Here is a 20410-nt window from a genome sequence, read left to right as displayed (position 1 = left end):
GTGGACTCCTGGGGCTGTCCCTGCGGGCCCAGCTGTCTGGCTCTGCCATGCCTGTGACCAAGGGATCATCTCTGAGGGCTCCTGGCCCCTGGGGGAGAAGAGCCAGTTGTGAAATTCTCAGAGACCTTCAGTTGTCTCCCAGTGTGTGCCCCATTCCCACCCACACAGGAACTCGGCACACCACGTGGGAGGCCCTCCACCTGATCCTGACAGATGGTGCTTATACCAGCACACTCGTGCAGGTGTGTACAAGGGCATGCATGTGCACGCGCGCGCGCACACGCACACACACAGCAGACAGCAGAGGGACAGATTCAGTGTCTTCTGCCTGGCAATGGAATCAAGTCCTCAGTGGGCAGCCCAGTCTGGTATCCACTCTCTAAGTAACCGGGTGGGGAGGGGCCACGGGGGTCCCTCTGCCCACCTTCCTGATGGGCTAGCAGTATCTACCAGTACCCCTCTGACTGTCAGTACTTTCAGCTGACAAGCCTTTTCATGGCCACTGTTTCCATGAACCCTCCTCACCACAGACATTTCTATCCATGTTTCTTGAGGAAAGTAGAACTTGGAAGAAGTCAAATGCCTGAGATTACATGAGTGGCTGGACTGGGCTGGGACTCAGACCCTTGTCTGCCAGCCTCAGGCCCTATACTGCCAGATGCCCCTGCAGCTCACACTTTCTCTCTCAGGGGAGCAGAGGACAGTGATGGTCTAGGTTCGGAAGCACTTATTCCATGGGGCTGGAAGAGCGTGCCTTGGTCCCGCCTGGCCGCACCAGCTGTATGATCCTGGGTGAGTTCACTCTCAGGGTCCCAGCCTCCTCATCTACCCACCATGGCTAGTAACGTGGCCCTCCAGAGGCTGCTGCAGGAGTCAAAATAATAATGAGCATGAGAGGGCTTTGCAGGGGTACCAGGTCACCAGTGGCCTAGCCTGTTCACCTAGGTTCTCTGAACTTCCATCAACTGAAAATGGGGCTAATGGGGCTATTGGCACTCACTCTGCAGGGCTGCAGTGAGAAGTAGGCAAGCTCGTGGAAATGCGGTTCTGCCATGTGGTTCCTTATGATACCAGTTAGCCCTCTCGGGAAGAAAACCACCTTGTCACAAATCACCCAAGCACGAGCCATGTGACTGCTCACCCTGCTGCCTTCCCAGCTGAGAGACCCTCATGTCTTTCTCAGTTTCGGGAGGAGCACCCCTTCTTTCAGGGAAGGTAGAGGATGTCTGGGCAGGACTGACTGAATTGGTGAAGAGAAATGTTCTTTGAGGTAAGGCCCCCGCCCTGCCATTGGATGCAGTGTGAGGATGGAGTGCTCAGTGCTATGGCAAACATGAGATGAGGACCAAAAGAAGCCTGGAGCCTCAACATCACTGGAGCCTTAGAGACCAGGGAGCTCCTGCCCCCTTTAACCTTCTGAACTATGAGAAACAGGGGCCTCTGTTAGTTTAAGCTGCTGCTCGAGGGTTTTCTGTAATCTAAAATGCAAAGCTTTCCTCGCTGACTCGAAGGAATGAGAGCAAAAGCTCCCCAAACAGGAGCTTGGGGGGAGCCCAGGCCTTTCCCTGGTATGTCCCGAAGCCCCTAGTCCATTCTTCCCTAGAGTCTTTGCCTTCAGCACAGGAATATTCAGCCCCACAGTGTGGATTTTATTTGAAAGAACTGTGTGTGATTATTTGGGGGCCTACCATGTGACAGGAGCTGGGACACAAAGATGAAAAACCTCACAGCCTAGGTCCAGAGGCAGGCACCAAACAAACATTGTGTAACTAACCAGTGTATTGGATCTATTGCATAATATATCATGTAACATATCACCTACAAATATAATGTAACGACATAAAATGAACTCTTATATAGCACATAATAGAGTATCGCATAATAGAACATCTTGTATCATTACTTCATAGTATATCACGATGCACTCCTGACTCAGACTGCACACACCCCTGTGGTGAGGGCAGTGAAGTGGCCATGCCAGGGGGCCCTGAGAGGAGGCTGGAGTAGGGGTCAGGGAGTGCTTCCAGGAGAAGCTGAGCCTTCAGAATGAGCAGAAGTTAGCCAGACAGAAGGGGAGAAGGACACGCCAGGCAGAAGGGGCAGCATGAGCACAGAGGCCATAAATAGCCCATTTGGGCGAGGAGTTCCGTGTTGAAGTATAAATTGGGACACAGGGAGCGACCGCCAGGAGCTAGGTCACTTGAGGGGGAAGGTCAGGTGTCTTATAAGAAAGTCTGGCCTCTATCCTTGGCTTGTGGGGGAGACTCTGTGGGTCTTAAGTAGAGAACTGAGGTGGTCAGACCTGGCTCTTAGCAGAGCTGCTGGGAGGGGCTCAGGTGGGGACAGACTGAGCAGGGGAGCGGCTGGACACTGGGCCAGGCCAGAGTGCAGAGACTTGAAGGAGGCAATGGTTCCCGCTTTGCCTTCTAGAAATATTTGTACTAGGAGCTCAAAAAAGGCAAGGATTTGTATTTTCCCTAGAACCAGCTTTCTGGTCTGCTGGGGCAGGTAGAAAGGGATGACCTGCTCAAGGACAGCGGGGAACCAGGGCCTGCTGCTGCCCCTCTGATCCAGGCCTCCCACTGTGCTGGGGGCAGGGGATTAAGGCTGGGCAGTGGGCAGACCTGGTCACCTCTATCCTCCTGCCTCCCCTCTTTTCCTCTGGAAACAATTTCTGGTCACTGGGCAAACTCCATATCATCACCAGGGCCCTGGGCTGGTGGCCACTCCTCCTTCCCCAGATCTTCCTTACCTTCAGCCCCATGAAGACCAACTTCTCAGAAAGGAGACACTGGAGGAAAGATGGAGTTCGCAAAACAATTTCACATCCTTTTGTGCCACTGACCCCTGCATAGACCTGGGAGGCAGACTGAGTATCTCCCAGATAATATGCTTGAGCAGGGCCACCCAGTCACAGAGCTGAGACTCAGAGTCTAGACCCAGACATCCACCCAGTGAGGCCACAGTGGGGAGGGTGGATTTCGTCAGCCCATGTTAAGCCCTTCAGATGGTGAGATTAATGGCCCTGAAACTGTGATAAACATAAGTATTTGGTCCTGCTGGAGTTGCCGTCTCTCCAACTGAAACTGGGAGGAGAGGGAAGAGGAGGGCAAGAGGGATGAAGTATGGAGGCCTTAGTGGGGTGCAGATGAAATGCACAAATACCCTGTAAAACCAAGAATCCTCACTTGTGAAGAGCTGGCCACCCACAGCAGCGTGGATGACAGGCTTTTTCCACTGCTGGGGTAAGGGGCTGCTGAGGGGCAGCGCCGGGGGAGAGGAAGGCAGGCAGTAGAAAAGGAGTACAGGGAACGGAGAAAGTAAAGGGGAAAACCCCAATCTCGTGTCCCTGACCTGTGCGCCCCCCCCTCCCCACATCACATCACCACCACCTGACACTTGGAAGGCATCTCTCTCTCCACCCCCACATGGCGGCCCCAGGCCTGACGCCCAGCTCCTACTCGGAGGTCCAGTGGGTTGTGAAGAAGGTGGCCAGGACCTGCCCTCTCCTTTCTTTCCTCTCCAGCGCTGGCCTCCCAGCTGCCAGCCCTGCCTCAGCACCCCATGGGCCCCCAACAGGCCACCCGGTGACTACTCGCAGGAGGTGCCCAGATTCCAGGCAGATATCTCCCAGAAGTTTCTGGTGGTAGCGGTGGCCAGTTATTTAAAAAGGCTTCATGTCATACTGTAATCAGCTGAGGGGCCCGGTCCCTGGGATGTGTATTAATGCCACTCTTCTCCGGAAGTGTCCTGTGTTGCTCTCTGATGAGCTGGTGGGGGTCTCCATGCCACCTCCGGCCTGCACCCTCCCTCTGCGTGGACATTGCTCATATAGTTATGCTCAGTTTACGGCGTTCTGCTGAACACACTGCCGGGCCTGGGCCCTACCACCCCATGCACTCTCAGGCACCTCTTTCTCGCCTGTCCCCTCCATCCAAGGTTTAACGAAAACAGTCGCTTCCAACTGTCCCCAATTTTAACAGCTTTGAGAAGAAAAAGTCCAGCAGCACCCAGAGGAACTAATTAGGTGGCCTTTGGGCACCTTAGAGGAGGAAGAAAAGTCACAACTGGTGTTAAGAAGAGGAAGAAACAACATTAAAAGAAAACAAGGGGGGAACAAAATAAAAACCAGAGATAAAAAGTCAAGAGAAAACAGCGGCGCCTGAGAAACAAGAATTCCAGCCGCCAACTTTTACGGCGTCCAGCCCTGTTATTCATAAGCGAATTTCCTCTCTCACAAAGGACCTTTTGCACGGTTTTCCCTGCTGCCTCCAAACCAGCTGCTCGCGCTGTTGTATCCTGAGTGATGATGAGGCTCTGAAAGGGTTTTTTGGGAACAGATGGCCAGGGGAGAGCTGGGGAATGTGCCAGCAGAGGGCTGGGCGGGCTGCCAAGGCCTGCGGTGACTGAGTGCTTGGGCTTCCAGCTCGCGTGCTTTCCCTGCCCTCTGCCCTCCGTGGCGCCAGCAGGCCTTCCCAGCGAGAGCTCGGAACATCTGGAGTCTGGGGCTGCCAGGAGGGGGGGGCCACAGCGGCGGCGGGCGGGGGACCCTCTGTTCCAGCAGAGCTCCCAGGGACTCACCACCAGGCCCGCCTCGGAGAACAGCTAATCAAAACCACAGTGTCCGAATGGGAACCAGGCGCACTCCCAGCTGCAGCCAGAGGCCGCCAGGCGACTTAACCCGGTGTCAGGCCTCGCTGGCGGCACATTGCTGGGGGTGCTCAGGGCTGATGACACCCCCTAGCCCACCCCATCCCAAACCACCCCCTGCGCCACCACCAGCAGGCTATTGGCTTCCCGCGGTTTTATGAAACCTCCACGTGCGGCAGCCTGGCTGCTTACACAAGAGCGGTTGCTCTGGGCAAGGCCCTGCACCCAGCTTTTGCTGGGGGCCTCTAGGCACAGGCCACCCTGCTGGGTGGGCAGCGGGTGAGCTTCAGGGCCTGGCAGGCTTCAGAGTTGAAGAACTAGGAGTTTGAAACCAAAGAGACATAGGCTTGAAACAGCTCCACCACTTCTAGTCCTGTGGCTTTGAGCAAGTGCCTCTCTTGGCCTCAGTTTCCTCTCTGTGCTATGCGGGAAGGTGTTAGTGTAATATACATAAGGTGTCTTGCAACAGCGGGCACTCATCATGTGGTCAGTGAGATTGCTGGTGGCAATCTGTCTATTAACATATTACTGTGTACAACCAATGCTATATATGTTTGTTGGTATGAGCCCATGAACTTTAGAGGTCCAGGGATTTCTGGATTGGCTGCATGCTCATCCCCTATTAAGGGTGCAGGAGTAGGGGTTTGCCCTGAGTGCTGGAGAGGGAAGAGTCCCCCACTCAGAACTATTAGCCCTAACCTGCATTTTGACTGGTCAGCCATTCAGCCCCGCTCCACCCCCACCCCTCATCCCCCTCCTGGCGAGACTGCTCTTTTCTGAGATGTTTCTTCTTGGTGTTCCATATGAAGTTGTTACTTTGCAGCGGTAAATTCATGAGATTTCCTTTCTGGTACTCACTAAGAAAATGCCAGTCCTTTCTCATAGGAGACCTTGATTAATCCTTCTAGCAAGTTGGCAAGGACGGTATGTAGGCTCTCACTTTAGGGATGAGTGAACTGGGGATCAGAGAGGTTAGGTAACACACTCAAGGTCACACAGGTAGGAAGTGCCCATTCCAGGATTCGAACGCAGGGCTCCAGCCACAAAGCTCTCTATATTTCACCTACTTCATAGTCCTGCCAAGAGTCTCCTTGTTGCATTTTTGTGTGCCTTAGAGTTAAATGACAGCACCGCAGGGTACTTAAAAGAACTGTAGTGTTCTCTCAACTTAACTCCCACCTACACGGACACTCTTTCTCCAGAGGCTGGGACCAAGGGCCACAGAGCCTCTGCAGGGGTTTCCAGGGGGACACCTTGGCTCCAAAGGTGGCGGGGGCGGTACAGTTCTGAAGAGTCTCTGCATTGCCAAGGGTTATCTCTTAGAGCATTAGGGGGCCTCCCAAGTCTTCATGACTTCCTGACTATGCGTAGTTATTCTTGTTCACTATGCCCAGGACCCCAAGTTTTCATTCATACACAGTATGTTGGGGGAAGAGTGAAATCTGTGAGTGCATGTCAGGAGGGGAGCAATTTGAAAAAGGAGAGAGGAGGAGGTGGGGTGAAAAGAATGAGAGAAAGGAAAGCAGCACCCCCAGCCTGTACCCCGCCTCAGGACCACCCGGGAAACATCAGAGGGCCGCGTTCAGCTGAGGGAGGGGGTGTGGCTCTGAGCTCACCTGTGAGGCTCCCCAGCCAATGATCCCTCCAGCCCAGGCCCCGCCAGACTTATGGACTAAGGGTGTCAAATGTGAGAGGAGAAACGGCAGCTGAGAGAGCGCTCCATGTTAGAACAAACAGCTGGCGACAAACATCTATGTAATTGGAATGCCAGAAAAAATAAATTGCATCCATTTTTATGACTAGAAGGAAATTTGATGGTGGTTTCCCAACCACCTCCCTTTTTTCCCAGCATAGATGGACTCTGTGGGCTTTGAAAGCAAATGGTATTTAACTCAATAACTTGGCCAGAGGATTTTGAAGCAGAACCTCCTCTCACCCAGCGCATTTCCATGGAAGTGGTGAAGGTTGGGGGGGGGGGGCGGGCGTGCAGGACAGGAAGTGGCAGAAGCCCCATCGCACCTCTTCCTGGCTGGGTAAGTCTTGGCAGTTTCTCAGGCCCTCAGCCTTACCTTCATTATTTGTGCAGTAGGATAATACCAGCACCTACCTTGCAGGGTTGGCAGGAAGAGTCAATGAGGTGATATGCCAGGGCACTAAGCACCATGTCCCCGCACGTTACCCAGGCTCTGAGAATGTCAGGTGTTATCAGTATTCTCAGGGCACATTGCACTGGGGTCTCAACAGTCTCTATGAGTGACATTCGGATCTATGTGGCATGCCCGTGATGAGCAGAGGGGAAGTGAGAGTAACACATTTAGTCACACAGAGAAACAGGCTGAGGCGACCTCAGCTCGGACACTGGAAAGGGCCTTAGAAATCATTTCCAGGGACAACTCACCTTACAAAAGAAGAGACTGGAAAGGCCTCAGTGGCAGGTAGGGACAGAGCCAGGGCAGTGGGCACTCTGGAGGTGCAGGAGACCCTTTACACTAGGGGGTGGGGTGGGGGTGGGGAAGGCATGAATCCAGCTACAGCAGTGTGCCTCACACACTCAGAGTCTCCACAGTCCGCAGAAAGGGCAAGTGCCCCTGGGACCTATCCGAGGCCTGGGCTTAGCCACCAGAGAGTAAGGGGCCCCACGGAACACTCTTAGCTCCCATTGACTCCCCCCAGCCCAAAACCACATGTGTCACCTCAGCTTGTCCCCATCACGAAGCTACAGAAGTCAGCACTCAAGACTTTGTTCCAAAGAGGAGTCAGGCCACCCTTGGACTCAGAACTCAGCAGGGAAAGGAGAAGACATAGGTGGGAGGGAGCTACACAGGCCGTCATGCCTCCTCTAGCTCCGTGTCACCCACAGCATGAGAAACCTCTGGTCTTGCAGAGCCAGCCTTCCCAGACTGTACCAGCAGGCTAGTCACATGACCCTGGGGTCCCTAATGGCTGCCCAAGCCTCTCCCCAAGCCCTTAAGTCAATGAATGTATCACAACCTCTCTTATCTCTCCCCACTCCCAACCCTGGGCTTGAAAGCAACTTGAGGCAAGGAACTTACTGGCCATTTATCATCAGGGCTTAAACTTTGCTATCAAAGTTAGTAGCTGTTGTTGTTGTTGTTGTTGTTGTTGTTGTTGATGATGCTCAATGGCTTAAAATTGCTGGAAGGGGGTGGACTAGATTGCGGGAAATTGGTCCTTTCCTATTCTGCAGGTCTGGCAAGGCCCGCCCAGCCCAGGTGTAGAATAGTTTTACCGCTTGTCCTCTTCCCCCTCCCCTGCCCTCATCCTCAGCTCCCAGGAGTTGCTGTTTTAAAAACAGGAGCTATGGAAATGTGGCCCAGAGCCAGCTGCTTAATGTGCATTATCTCTGGCTGCAGCCAGAGTCAGAACTGAGCTCTCCAGAGCCCTTCCACTCCTCCCGCCGGTCTCTCTGCTGAGCAGCCTCCAACACTGGCCTCTGCACGACAGGGGCTTCCAAACGGGGCTCTGAACCCTCGAAGTCACATCCTGTGAGGTCCAGAGATGGAAGACTCACCAGTCAAGGAAGGCAGGTCCCCCATCCAAGAAGGAAGGGTCTGAGATGGGCAAAAGGATCGTGCCTGCAGTCTCAGGGGTGTGCCAGGTTCACTTTAAATCCCATTCTTAACATAGGTCTGGAGGGACAGGGCAACTCATCGGAGCTGCAAGGGATCTCAGAGGACCTGGGCACAATGTTCCAAGGAGGCACCCTGAAAAAGGACTGTCCAGCCTATCAGGGCACATTAACTGTGAGGGAGCTGTCCTTAGGTGGAGTATCTCATATCATCATCAATTCCATCGGTTATCATCACCATCCCAGCTGTCATTTATTGAGGACTTTCTTTGAGCCGATCGCTTACAATGGCCCATTTGCTAGTCTCTCCCTTCCTTTACTTTTTATCTCCCTCATTAGAATGTAAGCCTGGCACTGTCTCCTCCCCAAACCCTCAGGCTGATCTCGGTGGCTACAGGGGAGGGTCAACAGGGGCTTGATCTGAGCCCCAAACCCACACCCCTCTGTCTATAGGGACTACAGAGGATCAAGCCTGCCCTGCCACAAACATCCCATCACAGTGCCCAGGTGCTCAGTGTAGAATTCCCCAGTGTGTAACTTACTGTAGATGCTCAATAAACATTGAATGAATGAATGAATGAATGAATCTCTAGAAATAGCATCCCCCTTAGTTCTGGTTAATACAACAGAAGCCTATCCCAATCACCCACTCAGGTCCACTGGTCAAGTCACTGGAGACCATCCCTAAGGACACCGCAGAACTCAGCCACCTGCATGATGACAGAAATGCACGAAGGCACAGCAGCAAGAGTAGGGCGGTCCTGTGAGCCCCCAACCTGTCAGGGCAGAATGCTGGACCCATGAGGCCTTCAGAGGTCTCAGCAGCTCCAGGACCCTGTCCTGTCCCCCCACCTCTTGTCTTAGGCCAGGCCCAGCACTTGGGAGATAGCAACCCCAGGACAGCTTGCCTGGCGGGAGGGTGATGAGGATGCAAGCTGTCCAGTGCTCTTCTGAGGTGAGGCAAGATGTCCTCTTGGAGAGTCAGACTGAAAAGGACCTTAGAAATCAATGGTTTCCACCATCCCCATTTATTAACAAGAAAACTGAAGCTCTAAGAGGTTAAGAATGGGTCCAAGACGACACAGCTGATAGGAGGTGAGCCAGGACTTTGAAGTCAGAGCTGTTTGGTGCTCTTTACCACAATCTTCCGCCTCAGTCTCCCAGTCCGGACAGGGGGGAGATTGGACCAGATGGCCTCTAAAGTGTCTCAGATTAGAAATGATTTCAGGGGCAGCCAAAAGTTTGTCTCCACGGGGCATCTTCACCCCACTCTTCCCTCTTTCTCACCACCCAGGCATCAGCCTCCTCCGCGACCCAGGACACTGTCTGCTCCAATCAAGAAAGGGAAGGCAGGGGCTGCAGTGCCCCTGTCTGGCAGGTGAAGGGAGGACCTGGGGGGAGGGTTAACGAGGGGCAGAGATGGAAGAAAGGCGCCTGCCCACTCTGCATGTCCATATCTCTGTACCACCCGAATGCCAGGGGAAGTTCACAGAGAGCTTACAAACCTCCTTTGTCACAGAGCACTGCATGGAGCCATCAATCACGCCCGTAATTTACTCGTGTCGCTTTTCAGTGGAAAGCCGCCCTGTGAGCAGCCAGTGGCTCTTCCTCTCTCACCCACTTGATGAAGATTTCATCTAACTGGTCCATGTTCATCACTCCCAGGAATGCAATGTGCCATTACCACAGCGGAGGCAGCAGCTGGCTGTGAGGACATGCCACAGCCCTCCCTGATGAGAACCCACGGAGGGCCTCCCTGGCTCAGGGCCCAGGGGCTCCAGAGAAACCTGGAGAACCCCGAGAGGGTCTGTTGGGAAGAAGGAGTGGTGAACTTCAGGGATGGGGGAGGGGCAAGCCAGGAAGGAAGGAACCAATGGTAGGTGACAGTCATCTGGCTCCCCACACTCCCCATGCCCATGCCCAGGGGAGCTGACCACCCTCTCCTTGGATGTAGACTGGGTCCCACCCTCTGTCCCTCTCCCTTTAGCCTGTGAGAAGAGAGATCCAGAGGGTTGCCATCGGCACTGCCTGGTACTGGCCCCCAGCTGGAAATGCTGGAAGCACAAGCCATCTGGGAATCACAGTTATGCCCAACACCTTTCCTCCTGCACGTATATGCCAGGCTTTGTACAGGCTGTTCCCAATGCCTGGGAAGCTATTCCCTGCTTCACCTGCCTGGTGACCTTCACCTCTTGGTTGTCCGTCCCACTGGTCCCAGTTCAAACACTACTTACACTAAAATGCCCTTTCAAACTCGCTTGGGCAGGAGAGGTAACCTGTCCCTCCTCTGCCTGGCCTTCCACAGCCCCTAGTACAGGCCTCCAGGACATCTCGCCACACTGTCCTGCCCTTATCTGCTGACAAAGAGGGTCCTCTGACCATCCCGCAAGGTGCATGGGGACTGGGACCATACACTCAGGTTGGGGCTTGAATGCCTCCAGAATGAATGAATGTATGAATGAATGAATGAATGAATGAATATGACCTGCCTTAATGCATGGACTCAGGTAACACACAAGCCAAGTCACATTCCCAAATCTCTCCTGGACTGTCACCTACTCAGAGGCTCTCACCCTGATCCGATATCTCTCAAGGGCTGTGTGGGGAATTCAGCACCAGAGCACATAAGGCAGTAAGAGCTTCGGAGATAAACCGTCCTCATTTCAGTGACAAGCAAACACTGGCTCAGAGGCCCTGGGTTACTGTCCAAGGTCCCTAGCAGCCCCATTACCAGGAATAAAGCCATGTCCATACTCCCAGGGATGTGAAAAGCCCTGAAGCTGGGTGAGCCCAGCAAAGCTCCAAGAAGCTGATCTCATTGGCCCTCTGGAAGCCTGGGTAAGTGTGGGGCACCCCAAGTTCCTGTCCCCATCTCCCATGTCCTCCCCAGAGGCTGCTGCCTGAGTGGTTGGTGCATACCTTGCGCTTCTTGGCACGTCCCTCGGCCTGCAGGGTGCGGGTGCAGCGCTGCACGCACTCGGAGAAGCTGAGGTTGCTGCGGTCGGCGCTGTAGTCGAGGTCAGCCAGCCGCGCCAGGGACAGGATGTAGTTACAGGCGATCCTCAGGATGGCCAGTTTGGACAGCTTCTGCCCATATGAGTAACACGGCACCTGGGTAGGGGGAGGTGAGAAGGCATCAGGATGGCCAGGGTCTCTGTGCTGAGCATAACCACTCACAATGACATCTGCACCACCTGAGAGGGGACTGCTGGGCATTGGAGATGGCCTATCTAAGCCATAGACCCGTATCTTATTCTCTGTTCTAAGCACTATCTGTATCCTCATACACATCTCAGCTCATCCACTCACAAATTCAGGGAGGTATCCACATTCCTATTTTGTAGGGGAAGAAACTGAGGCTCAGTTGGTGCCCACAAGTCAGTCTGAAGGAAGCACAGTATAGTCCCACCAGGACAAAGCTTGGTCCCCAGCCCTCCATGAGAAGAATTCCATGTGAGAGAAAAGATGTTTTTTCCAGCTCTGATATTCCATTCATTCACTCATTCAGTGCAGCTTATTGTGCTAGGCACTTGAGGTTCCAGTGATGCATATATAATGTGGTTCCTGCCTTCAGAGAACTCATACTCAAGAGCGATGTTATGTCATCCAGAGTTAGGGACTCTGGGAACATAACAGAAGGAAAAGTGCCAATGCTCAGCTGGAAGGGTACATATTTTTGGTGGTTTTCTTTTTATTTTCTCTTTTTCTTGACGGCCTCTGAACCTGAAATGCTGCTGGGTATTAAACAGGTGCATGATAAATATTTACAGCCCCAACCAGACTTGACATGTTTGTCAGTGATTCATCACCAACTAGACACTAATTGCTCAGGGATTTGTACTGGGTGAGAGACAGAGCCTCTAATTCTTTAACATTGTCCACCAATGTTTGTGCTGCATGAGCAAAAAGCTATGAAGACTGCAGCAGAGTTATTTGTTGTAATGTGGAAAGGTCAGAGGTCCATCCGACAGGGGCTAACATACAGAGCCACTGCTGCCATGAGGCATCTTTCATCTAAATGGCTGAAATGTACTCGCTCAGCAACCAAGGCTCCAGGTTTCCTCCTCTCTCTGGCTCTCCAGGATCTGTACACAGCATCCATCCCTGCCACCGATATCTGGTACTGATTAACCTTCATCCTACAGAGCGGGACCCCCATGGTGCATCCATTTAACAATTATTTAGTGGGCACCTCCATACTTCAGGCACTGTTTTAGGCCAATGGTTTTTTACTGGGGACAATTTTGTCCCTCAGGGGACAGTTAACAATGTCTGCAGACATTCTTCTTTTTTTTTCAGCATTTTATTTTATTATTCACTTCAATATACAGTACATTGGTTAGACATTTATATAGTGTATGAAATGACCCCCTGATTACCCTATCACCTGTCTGGTTCTATACCCAGCCATTATATTACCGCTGATTGCATTCCCTATGCCATGCTCCCCACCCCCGTGACCACATATCAACTACTCATTGTATTTAACTTTTCACCCCTTTCTCCCAGCCTTCAGCCTCCCTCCCCTCTGGCCTTCATTCTTGATTGTCACTAGTGGGAGCAGGTGGGGAGGTGCTACTGGCCTGTGGCAGGTAGAGGCCAGGAATGCTGCTATACATCCTACCATGAACAGGATCCTCCGATGCTCCACAACAAAGAACTACCCAGCCCCAAATCTCAGCAGTGCTGAAGTGAAGAAACTCTACTCTAGGCCTTGGAGATAAAGCATGAACAAAATGGTCACCTCAGATGAGGACCCTAAATGTAACATCCGTTTTGATCTCACTTTAAACTCACTTTGTCTGAGAGCTTTATCTGACTGTCCCACCCCAACGCTAAATCACAGGACTAGGGGAAGGAGGGGGGTGGGGGCTGCCCCTGATATGCTCTAGTAGCACCCAATCTGTCCTTAACTCCTGATTATTGTGACTCATTTAATGGTCAGTCTCCCTGTAAGCTGTGGGGGAAGGCCCCTGTCTGCAGAGCCCAGCATAGGTTCTGCTCATAAGAGGACCTCAAAAGGGTTTGTTGAATGAGGGAATGAAAGAAAAAATGAATGATTTCCCTCCATCTTCACCAGGTGACTCCAGAATGTTTGGAAGTGGATTCAAAGATCTTTCCTCATTTGAGGACAAAGATTTAGCTATTTGGCCTAGAGCTTAAGTATACATACCTTTTGGTTGAACTCCAGGCTTCCTTGCTATGAGTCCCTGGGCTAGTGACATAATCTTTCTAAGCTTTGGAGTCCTCATCATGTTGCTAACAGGACTGACTTCACAGTGTGGTAGGGATTAAGTGAGATGACATATACACTGCCCAGAGTAAGGCCCGACACAAGTCAGCAAATTTAGTATAGTCGATGTCGTGCATCTCCGAAGAGAAGCTCCAGAGAGGGTGAGAAGCAGGAAATGTGGAGCGAGGACACAGCCCTGCTGATCCCCCACCTGCTGGGGGTCCTGAGAGACACCCACACCAAAAGCAAGGTTTGCTGTCACCTTTTAAAATGCTCCAGCAGCCAAGGAGTTGCCCTTTACCTGGCTAGAAAACCCAGGGAAGGGCAGGGAGGTGACAGAGAGACCGCCAAGTCCCATGCATTTCCCCTTCCCACCCCTCACTCCCAGCCTAGCTGCAGCTCTGAACTCATCCAAGAAAAGCCAGCAGAACGATGCACTTTGCCTGTTCCCAACTGCAGGCCAGAGAACCCTGCTTTATCAGCCTGAACAAATAAACAGGTCTGTGGGACAGAAAGGTCCCCAAGAGTCTTGGGACAGGGCACCCCGGGGAGAGAGCACCCCACTGGTAGAGGCCCTAGAAATGGGCACACTGTTCCATTGCTTCTATCAAAGTCCAGGTGTAACAAGAAAAGCACCTGTTGAGCTTCGATTGTATATCTGGCACTAAGGTAGCTATTTACAAGTAGTTTTATCCCATTTAAAGCTTTCCCCCAAAAAAGATTATTATCCCATCTGCACATGAGAAAACAGAGAGGTGACATATTGGGCCCCAGGTCACTCAGCTAAGACCTGGTTGGAACCAAGAAGCTTGTTTGTCTGGTGCCCAAGGAAGGCACATGTCCACAGGGCTCTCCGGGCTCCCACTACCAGAGGTGGCCACGTATAGGACACCAGGGACAACTTTCGGTCAAATGACTCTTCCTCCTTCTCCCCCCCCCTCCCCTATGTGTGTAGGGGAGTGTGCTCCTCATCCCACCTGGCTAATTCCAGGTCGTCCTGGTACCCAAGCTCCAGGATGCAGTGCCTTGGCCCCCAGAGCCCAGCTTAGAGGCACTCTGGGCCTGGGCATCCACTGCAAAGTGAGAATCCAGTGGCAGGTTCTAGTTCTAGGAGGCCAAGGTCAGTAGGAAAGAGCTGATCTGAATCCTGGGCACTTACCAGCAGTGTGGCTTTGGGCAAGTGCCTTTCATCCCTGAGCCTTGGTTTCCTCATCTGGAGAGTGAGGCTAACACACCCTGCCCACCCTGCAGGAACACTGGAATCGGGCCACTCCTTGCTGTTTATTGTGGTCTACCAAGCCAGGCAGAAGGCTGAGTATTTTGAATATAATGCCTACATTCATCTTTAAACAATCCCAAGAAGTAGAAAGCATCACTTCTACTTCATGGAACATTTGATGGTGGGGGTGTAAAAATTTCCTGTGACTCTCGGCTGGTGGGAGACTTTTTAGGTTTTGAACTCCCACCTTAGCTAGATTCTTTCCAATTAGCCAGAAGCAACTGCTTGGGGTTTGGATGGGCATCTACAGCTTAAGGTGAGGAGGTAGGCAGACCACCTTTCTTAGCTGCAGATGAAGAGTTCTGGACTGATCCCATATGACCCCAGCCTTTGTGCATTACCTCTCTGAGAATCCACAGCAAGGTCCAGTGCTCAGCCACCCCACTGCCTGTAGAAGAGCCCATGCAGTCGTCTGCTCACCCTGGTCAGAGGACTCAGGTCAAAGAAGGCAGCAGGGTTACTTAACTCCAACTCTTGAGGGACTATCCAACTTCCAGGAAAGGGAAGGAACCTGCCTTGTGCTCACTTCACAAGATTTTTAAGCTTCAGAAGAGAAAATTGGGGGATTTTCACAAGGTTTCAAATACCCCTCAGAACATTCCATCCCACCTACCCCAAGCTAGATGCTCTCCAGGTTCCAGGATGCAGGAAAGCGTGAATAGGGCACCAGCACAGGAGTCTGAGGACCCGGCTCTACCCCTGGCCAACTACATTACCTTAGACCAGTGCATTACCTCAGAGGACTGCAGTTACCTTGCCAATTAAAAGGGCATCAGAATACCTGCTACCTCAGAATGGGATGCATTTGTGGCAAATGTAGGAAGATGCTACAGAGAAACAAAGCCAAGAATCTACCAGCCAATGCAGGAGAAGCCTGGAAGCCCTCTGCCCACCGGTCTTGGTGCCAGCTCCTAGCCGCCCTTCAGACCCAGCCCCAGATGCCCTCTTGGAAGTCCACAGAGACCCCTGGACCACAGAGCTCCAACACTGTCCATAAAACACAACTCAGCATTTAATTCCATTTGTAATTACTATTCTCTAATCTCCAGGGTCAGTGAGTACAGACTTCTTGAGACAAAGCCATTCTATGCAGAGCTGCTGAAGATCTTTGTCAAGTTCTATTTAAATAGATTTTTTTTAATCCCAACTTTCTACACAGCAAGGAGACTAGACCCTGAGAACCTAAGTCTTAGTAATTAAGAGACATGGCTCCAGGGCCAGACAGGTCTGGGTACAAATCCTGGTCACTTGATTAACCTCTCTGTAAGTATCTCATCTATAACAAGGGAAGGTAGCACGACAGATATACGACCACAGGCCCAATGCACTGAGGCTCCTAAGCTGTGGAAATGAGGGGGCAAGATAGACATATCTGAGACTGAGGGAGGTGTAGGGGTAGGGGTACCATCCCCACAGCCCCTCCTGGGCCATCCTGAGCTCCCTTGGTGAGGATCCCCTGGAAAACTCCAGGGGCAGCAGAGGAGGGGCCCTCACTGCCGTCTCGGGCCTCTGCCTGCAAGGCTGCCATTCCTCCATCAAGGCTGAGGGGCTTCGTGCTTTCATGGGAGAGAGGAAATCTGCACGCACAGCAGATGCCCCAAGGATGAGCACAGTCTGTGAGCCAGAAGTTTCTGCCAGAAGCCCAAGCCCACAGCTCTGGCCCCTCCCCTCATCCACCCAGTAAGGCCAGGCTTCCACTTCGACCCCCTCCCACCTGGCCCCAGAGCAGCCCTGCACATGGGCCAGGCCCAGCTGTGCACACATGGCCTTCACATGAGGTGGCGGGGAGGGCTCTATGCAGCTGGGCTGGTGGCATGTGCTTCAGCCTGACCATCTGCCCCACATACCCTCCACCCTGGCCCCATTGCCACGCACCCTTCCAGAACAGAGGGCCTGTCCCCTGCCTGCACCTCTGTGGCTAAGCAGCCCCACTCCCCACTATCCCTTCGTGGTAGTAAGATGGACAAAACAGAAGTTGCCTGGCTGCCCTGTGCTAAGGGTGGACAGCTCTAGGACATTCAACAGGCTGAGGATCAGAGCTGTCAAGAGCCTGGGCACTGGAGCAAGTCGCTAACATTGATTCAAAGCCAGGCTCTGCAATGACAGTGGCACACAGCTATGCAGGCTACAACTGCACAATGCCAAGGAGATACCAGCACACTGGAGTCTAGTGAATGGCACGCCAAGGAGGTATACGGTGCAAAACCCACAAGGCTTCAATCACCTGACATAGCTCTGAACCTCTGAACCTGGCAGTCAAAGGTCCTAGGTGCCAGCCCTGCCCTACTACTCACCAGCTGTGATGCTCTGGGTATGTAGCCTCCCCAATCTGGGAAGGGTCTCCCTAGTTGCAAGGTGGACAGGCATCTCTCTGACCGTGATCCTTCCGTCCTGGGGGGCGGGCTGCAGGACACCCTACAGGCTGCTGTCCTCCCCAGACATTCAGACTCAGACCACTGCACAATAGCAGACTGAATGCTCCACTGGGCCTCCTGCCCAGGATCCTAACTAGCATGGCTGTAGTCTTAACCCTTCCACCCCACCTCACTGAGCAAACATCTTACCCAAATCGAGCAAGACACTTTAGTTCAAAAGTCATAGGGGCTTTTTTCCCCAAGCATTTCAATTCCCTTCTCATGAATGGACAGAGGCACACTGCCTACCCCACCTGCAGGAGGAAGAGCACAGTGTGATCAAAAGAGGAGGTCACATTTTCTGACCTGTTTTGTTGTTGGCTAAAGCCCAGAGAGGTTGAGTAACTTTCCTGGAGTCACACAGGAAGTCTGCTGCTGAGCAAGGAAGAACCTGACTACTCAAACCAGTCACATCCACCCCCTACCCTTCCCCATACTCTGTGTGGTTTGGGAATAGGGGGGCACTTACCCTCTTAGATCTCCATTCTCTAAGAAAATGAGAAGCCTAGAACCCCGGGGCAATCTCAATCTGGTCTAAAGTAGAATTATGAAACTGCTTCTCCCCACCATGGATACTTCCTCGTTCCCCCACCCCCGACGCTGTCCAGCGAGGGCAGCCCCCACCAGCCCCAAACTGAGAAGCCGCTGACCCATCCCAGAACTAGGCTCAACTAAACAGTTCCCTTAGCAGACCCGCCTGCTACACCACAAAGTGAAGGGCAGCAGTAGACTGCATCTCCTGGGAAGGCTCTCACCAGCCAATTCCTGAGGAGTCCCTGGGGAGGGGGCGCAGGCCTGTAGCCCGGGTCCCTAAGGAGGCCAGGGCAAGGGGTGCAGAACCCAGAAGCAACCTCTCTACTAGGAGCTAGAGGCTGAAGAGAGAAGGCGGGGCCCTTACATTCTGGCAACCTCAGGCCCCTCCGCAGCGTTCCAGGCCTCCCAAGGGCCAAATGCCCAAAGGGGTCTTCCCCGGTCCCCGCCCGAGACAGATTCCCACATTCCCCCTCTCCACTCTCCACCGCGCTCAAGGGACTCTGGCTGACAAATACTCGCTGCCATAAAAGTGAACTATGAGGGCTGAAGTCAGACGCGCAGGCAGGGTCACCCCGAGGGGAGGGGCGGGAGGGACCACGGCATGCCTTGGGGGGACCGTCATCCCTACTTTGCAAACTAAGATCCCTACCAACTCTGTGGCAAAGGTCAATACCCCAGGAGGCCGCAAATCTGTTTGGATCCTGGGGATGACCAGGCAGGGAAAACTTGCCCTTCACCCACACTCTTATCCTCCCTAAAGACCCCGGCCACTCACCCACCCACTCGGGCAATCGTCCGCGGGCGCAGTCAAGATGTGCGGCTGGGAGACGGTACCTGCTTCCGGAGCGCCTCGAAGGCTGCGCTGATGGTGTGCACCCGCGTCCGCTCCCGGGCGTTCGCCAGGAGCCTCCGGGTCTGCTGCAGGGCTTTGATCTCCGAGGAGGCGGCGGTAGCTTCGCCTGGTCGTTTCCTAGGCGACGCGGAGGAATCCGGGTGGTTATTGTAAATTACGTGTGAAATTGACGAGTAGGAACTTTCCCCCGGGCGCGTGGGGGGCGCAGCGCGCACTGAGGTCTCGGGGGGCGCAGGGAGCGCGGACGGCGAAGGGCGGGCAGGCGGTGCACACAGTAAAATGCGGGGGCGAAGGCCAGGTTCACGGAAAGACTGTACCTCGGGACCCCCAGGTACCTGGCTCTGGGGCGCTGGAGGCAGTGGTGGCGGCGGCGTGGGGAGTCCCGGCCCCACTGCGCCCAGGGCAAAGCCGCGTTTCCGCGCATCCAAGACCTCTGGCGCCCGGGCGCCCCCGCGCTCCCCGACTGTGTCCGCGGCCCCACCTGAGGGAGCGGCCGGCGCCACCGGGGCTGGCGCCGGGGCCGGGACCGGCTGTAGCCGCTGGGTCCTGTCCCGCAGCCCGTTGGTGGCGGAGGCGCCGTGCTCGGGCGCTTCCAAGTCCAATCGGAAAGTTTTATAACCGTTCGCGCGCCGCGCCGGCTCCTTGCCTTTCCGCTTGAGCTTCTTGAGGCCGTTCAGCTCCTTCACGCACACGGTCTTCCACGGCCCGTCCTCGAGAACCGGTATGTGCTTCATGGCGCGGGCAGCGCGCGAGGCAGGGGCGTGGGGCTGCCCGGGACGCGCGCCCGCCACGCTCGCTCTGCACGCGGCGCCGGGCTCTGCCTGGCTCCGCCGCGCTCAGCACCTCGGAGGCTCGAGCTCTCCAGTGCTCTCCCCCCAGCCCCCCCACCCTCTCTCCCCCGCTCCCGGGGCAGCTGCGCCGCCGGCTCCGCGAAGCCGCCGGGCAGTCCGTTCCCGGAGCGCTCAGAGTGTCATCTGAAGTCACTGCCGCCGTGCCAGCATTTCTGGAGCACGCCCGCTGCGCTCCATCTGTGTTTGTTTAGCCTCAGTTTACACAGAAGCCCAGTTCGCGAGATCAGTCAGCGCCGCCGCCGGGAGAGCAGGCAGCTCCCGCCGCCGCCGCCTCCCAGCCGGGCCGCCCGAGCCGCAAGCGCCTTTAAAGAAACAGGAAGCATTTTTCAAAACAGCTGGGCTACCGGCCGCCTCCTTTGTCCGCGTCCTCTCTACCTCCCCCCGCCCCCACCCCTTCTGCCCAGAATCGGCCTTCTCTGGCTCTCCCTCCCCGCCCCTCCTCCAATCGGGGGCGCTGCTCTTTCCCAGAAGACGGTCAACCTTATAGAACTGCCCCAGCACGTGGCTTCTGGGCCCTTCGGCCCTTCCTCAAATCACTGCTGGACCTGCTCTACCCGGCCTTGCTGACCTCTTGTGGCCGAGGTATCGACCTTCCGCACCCAGTGCCTCCTGGTTTACCCCTCCACCCTAACACTAACCAATCGAGAAAAAAACGGAGCAGCAACTTCTGGGGTGGGAGTGGGGGGTTGATGGGGGAAGGGAAAGGCTCTGGAATCTCCCCGAGACCTGCATTCCCACGGCACTGCAACCCTATCCATTCTACCACTTACTGGCAAGAAGGCCAAGAGCAGAAGGCTTAAGCGATAGGGAAACTGAGGCTGTGAAAAGGAATGTGCTTTCCTGTAGTCACATAGCTAATGAAACAGGCCTTCAAAAGGCAGAGTAGGGTGCAAGCTTCCGATTTAGCCAGACCTAGCATCTGTCAGAATCTGGTCACCTCACCCCAGCTGCTGCAAAACTCGGATTTATGTATCTATGAAATGCAGAGAATATCGATGCCTAAGTCA

At 54.0% G+C, this 20410-nt stretch overlaps 1 protein-coding gene across 4 annotated transcripts in view; it reads right to left on the bottom strand.

Moving 5' to 3' along the window:
- The window catches only part of ATOH8 (atonal bHLH transcription factor 8), a 31114-nt gene extending 11691 nt beyond the window's left edge, over positions 1-19423 (bottom strand). For 2 of the 4 annotated variants that reach the window (XM_016136628.2, XM_016136637.2), the window contains exons 1-2: positions 18534-19423; positions 11159-11350 (exon numbers count right to left, since the gene is read on the bottom strand). In XM_016136628.2, coding sequence (XP_015992114.1) covers positions 11159-11350; positions 18534-19286 — 945 coding nt within the window. In that variant the 5' untranslated portion in view covers positions 19287-19423. Of the gene's footprint in view, positions 1-327; positions 865-9248; positions 10047-11158; positions 11351-18533 lie in introns of those variants that run through there. The other 2 variants (XM_036224691.1, XM_016136610.2) reach the window with 2 other exon arrangements.
- Positions 19424-20410: the final 987 nt, after the last annotated feature.

Source organism: Rousettus aegyptiacus, unplaced genomic scaffold (assembly GCF_014176215.1).
Source record: "Rousettus aegyptiacus isolate mRouAeg1 unplaced genomic scaffold, mRouAeg1.p scaffold_m13_p_7, whole genome shotgun sequence".
Taxonomy (NCBI): Eukaryota; Metazoa; Chordata; class Mammalia; order Chiroptera; family Pteropodidae; genus Rousettus; species Rousettus aegyptiacus.
The sequence above is the reverse complement of the archived record's forward strand: the minus strand, read 5'-3'. Positions and strand labels throughout refer to the sequence as shown.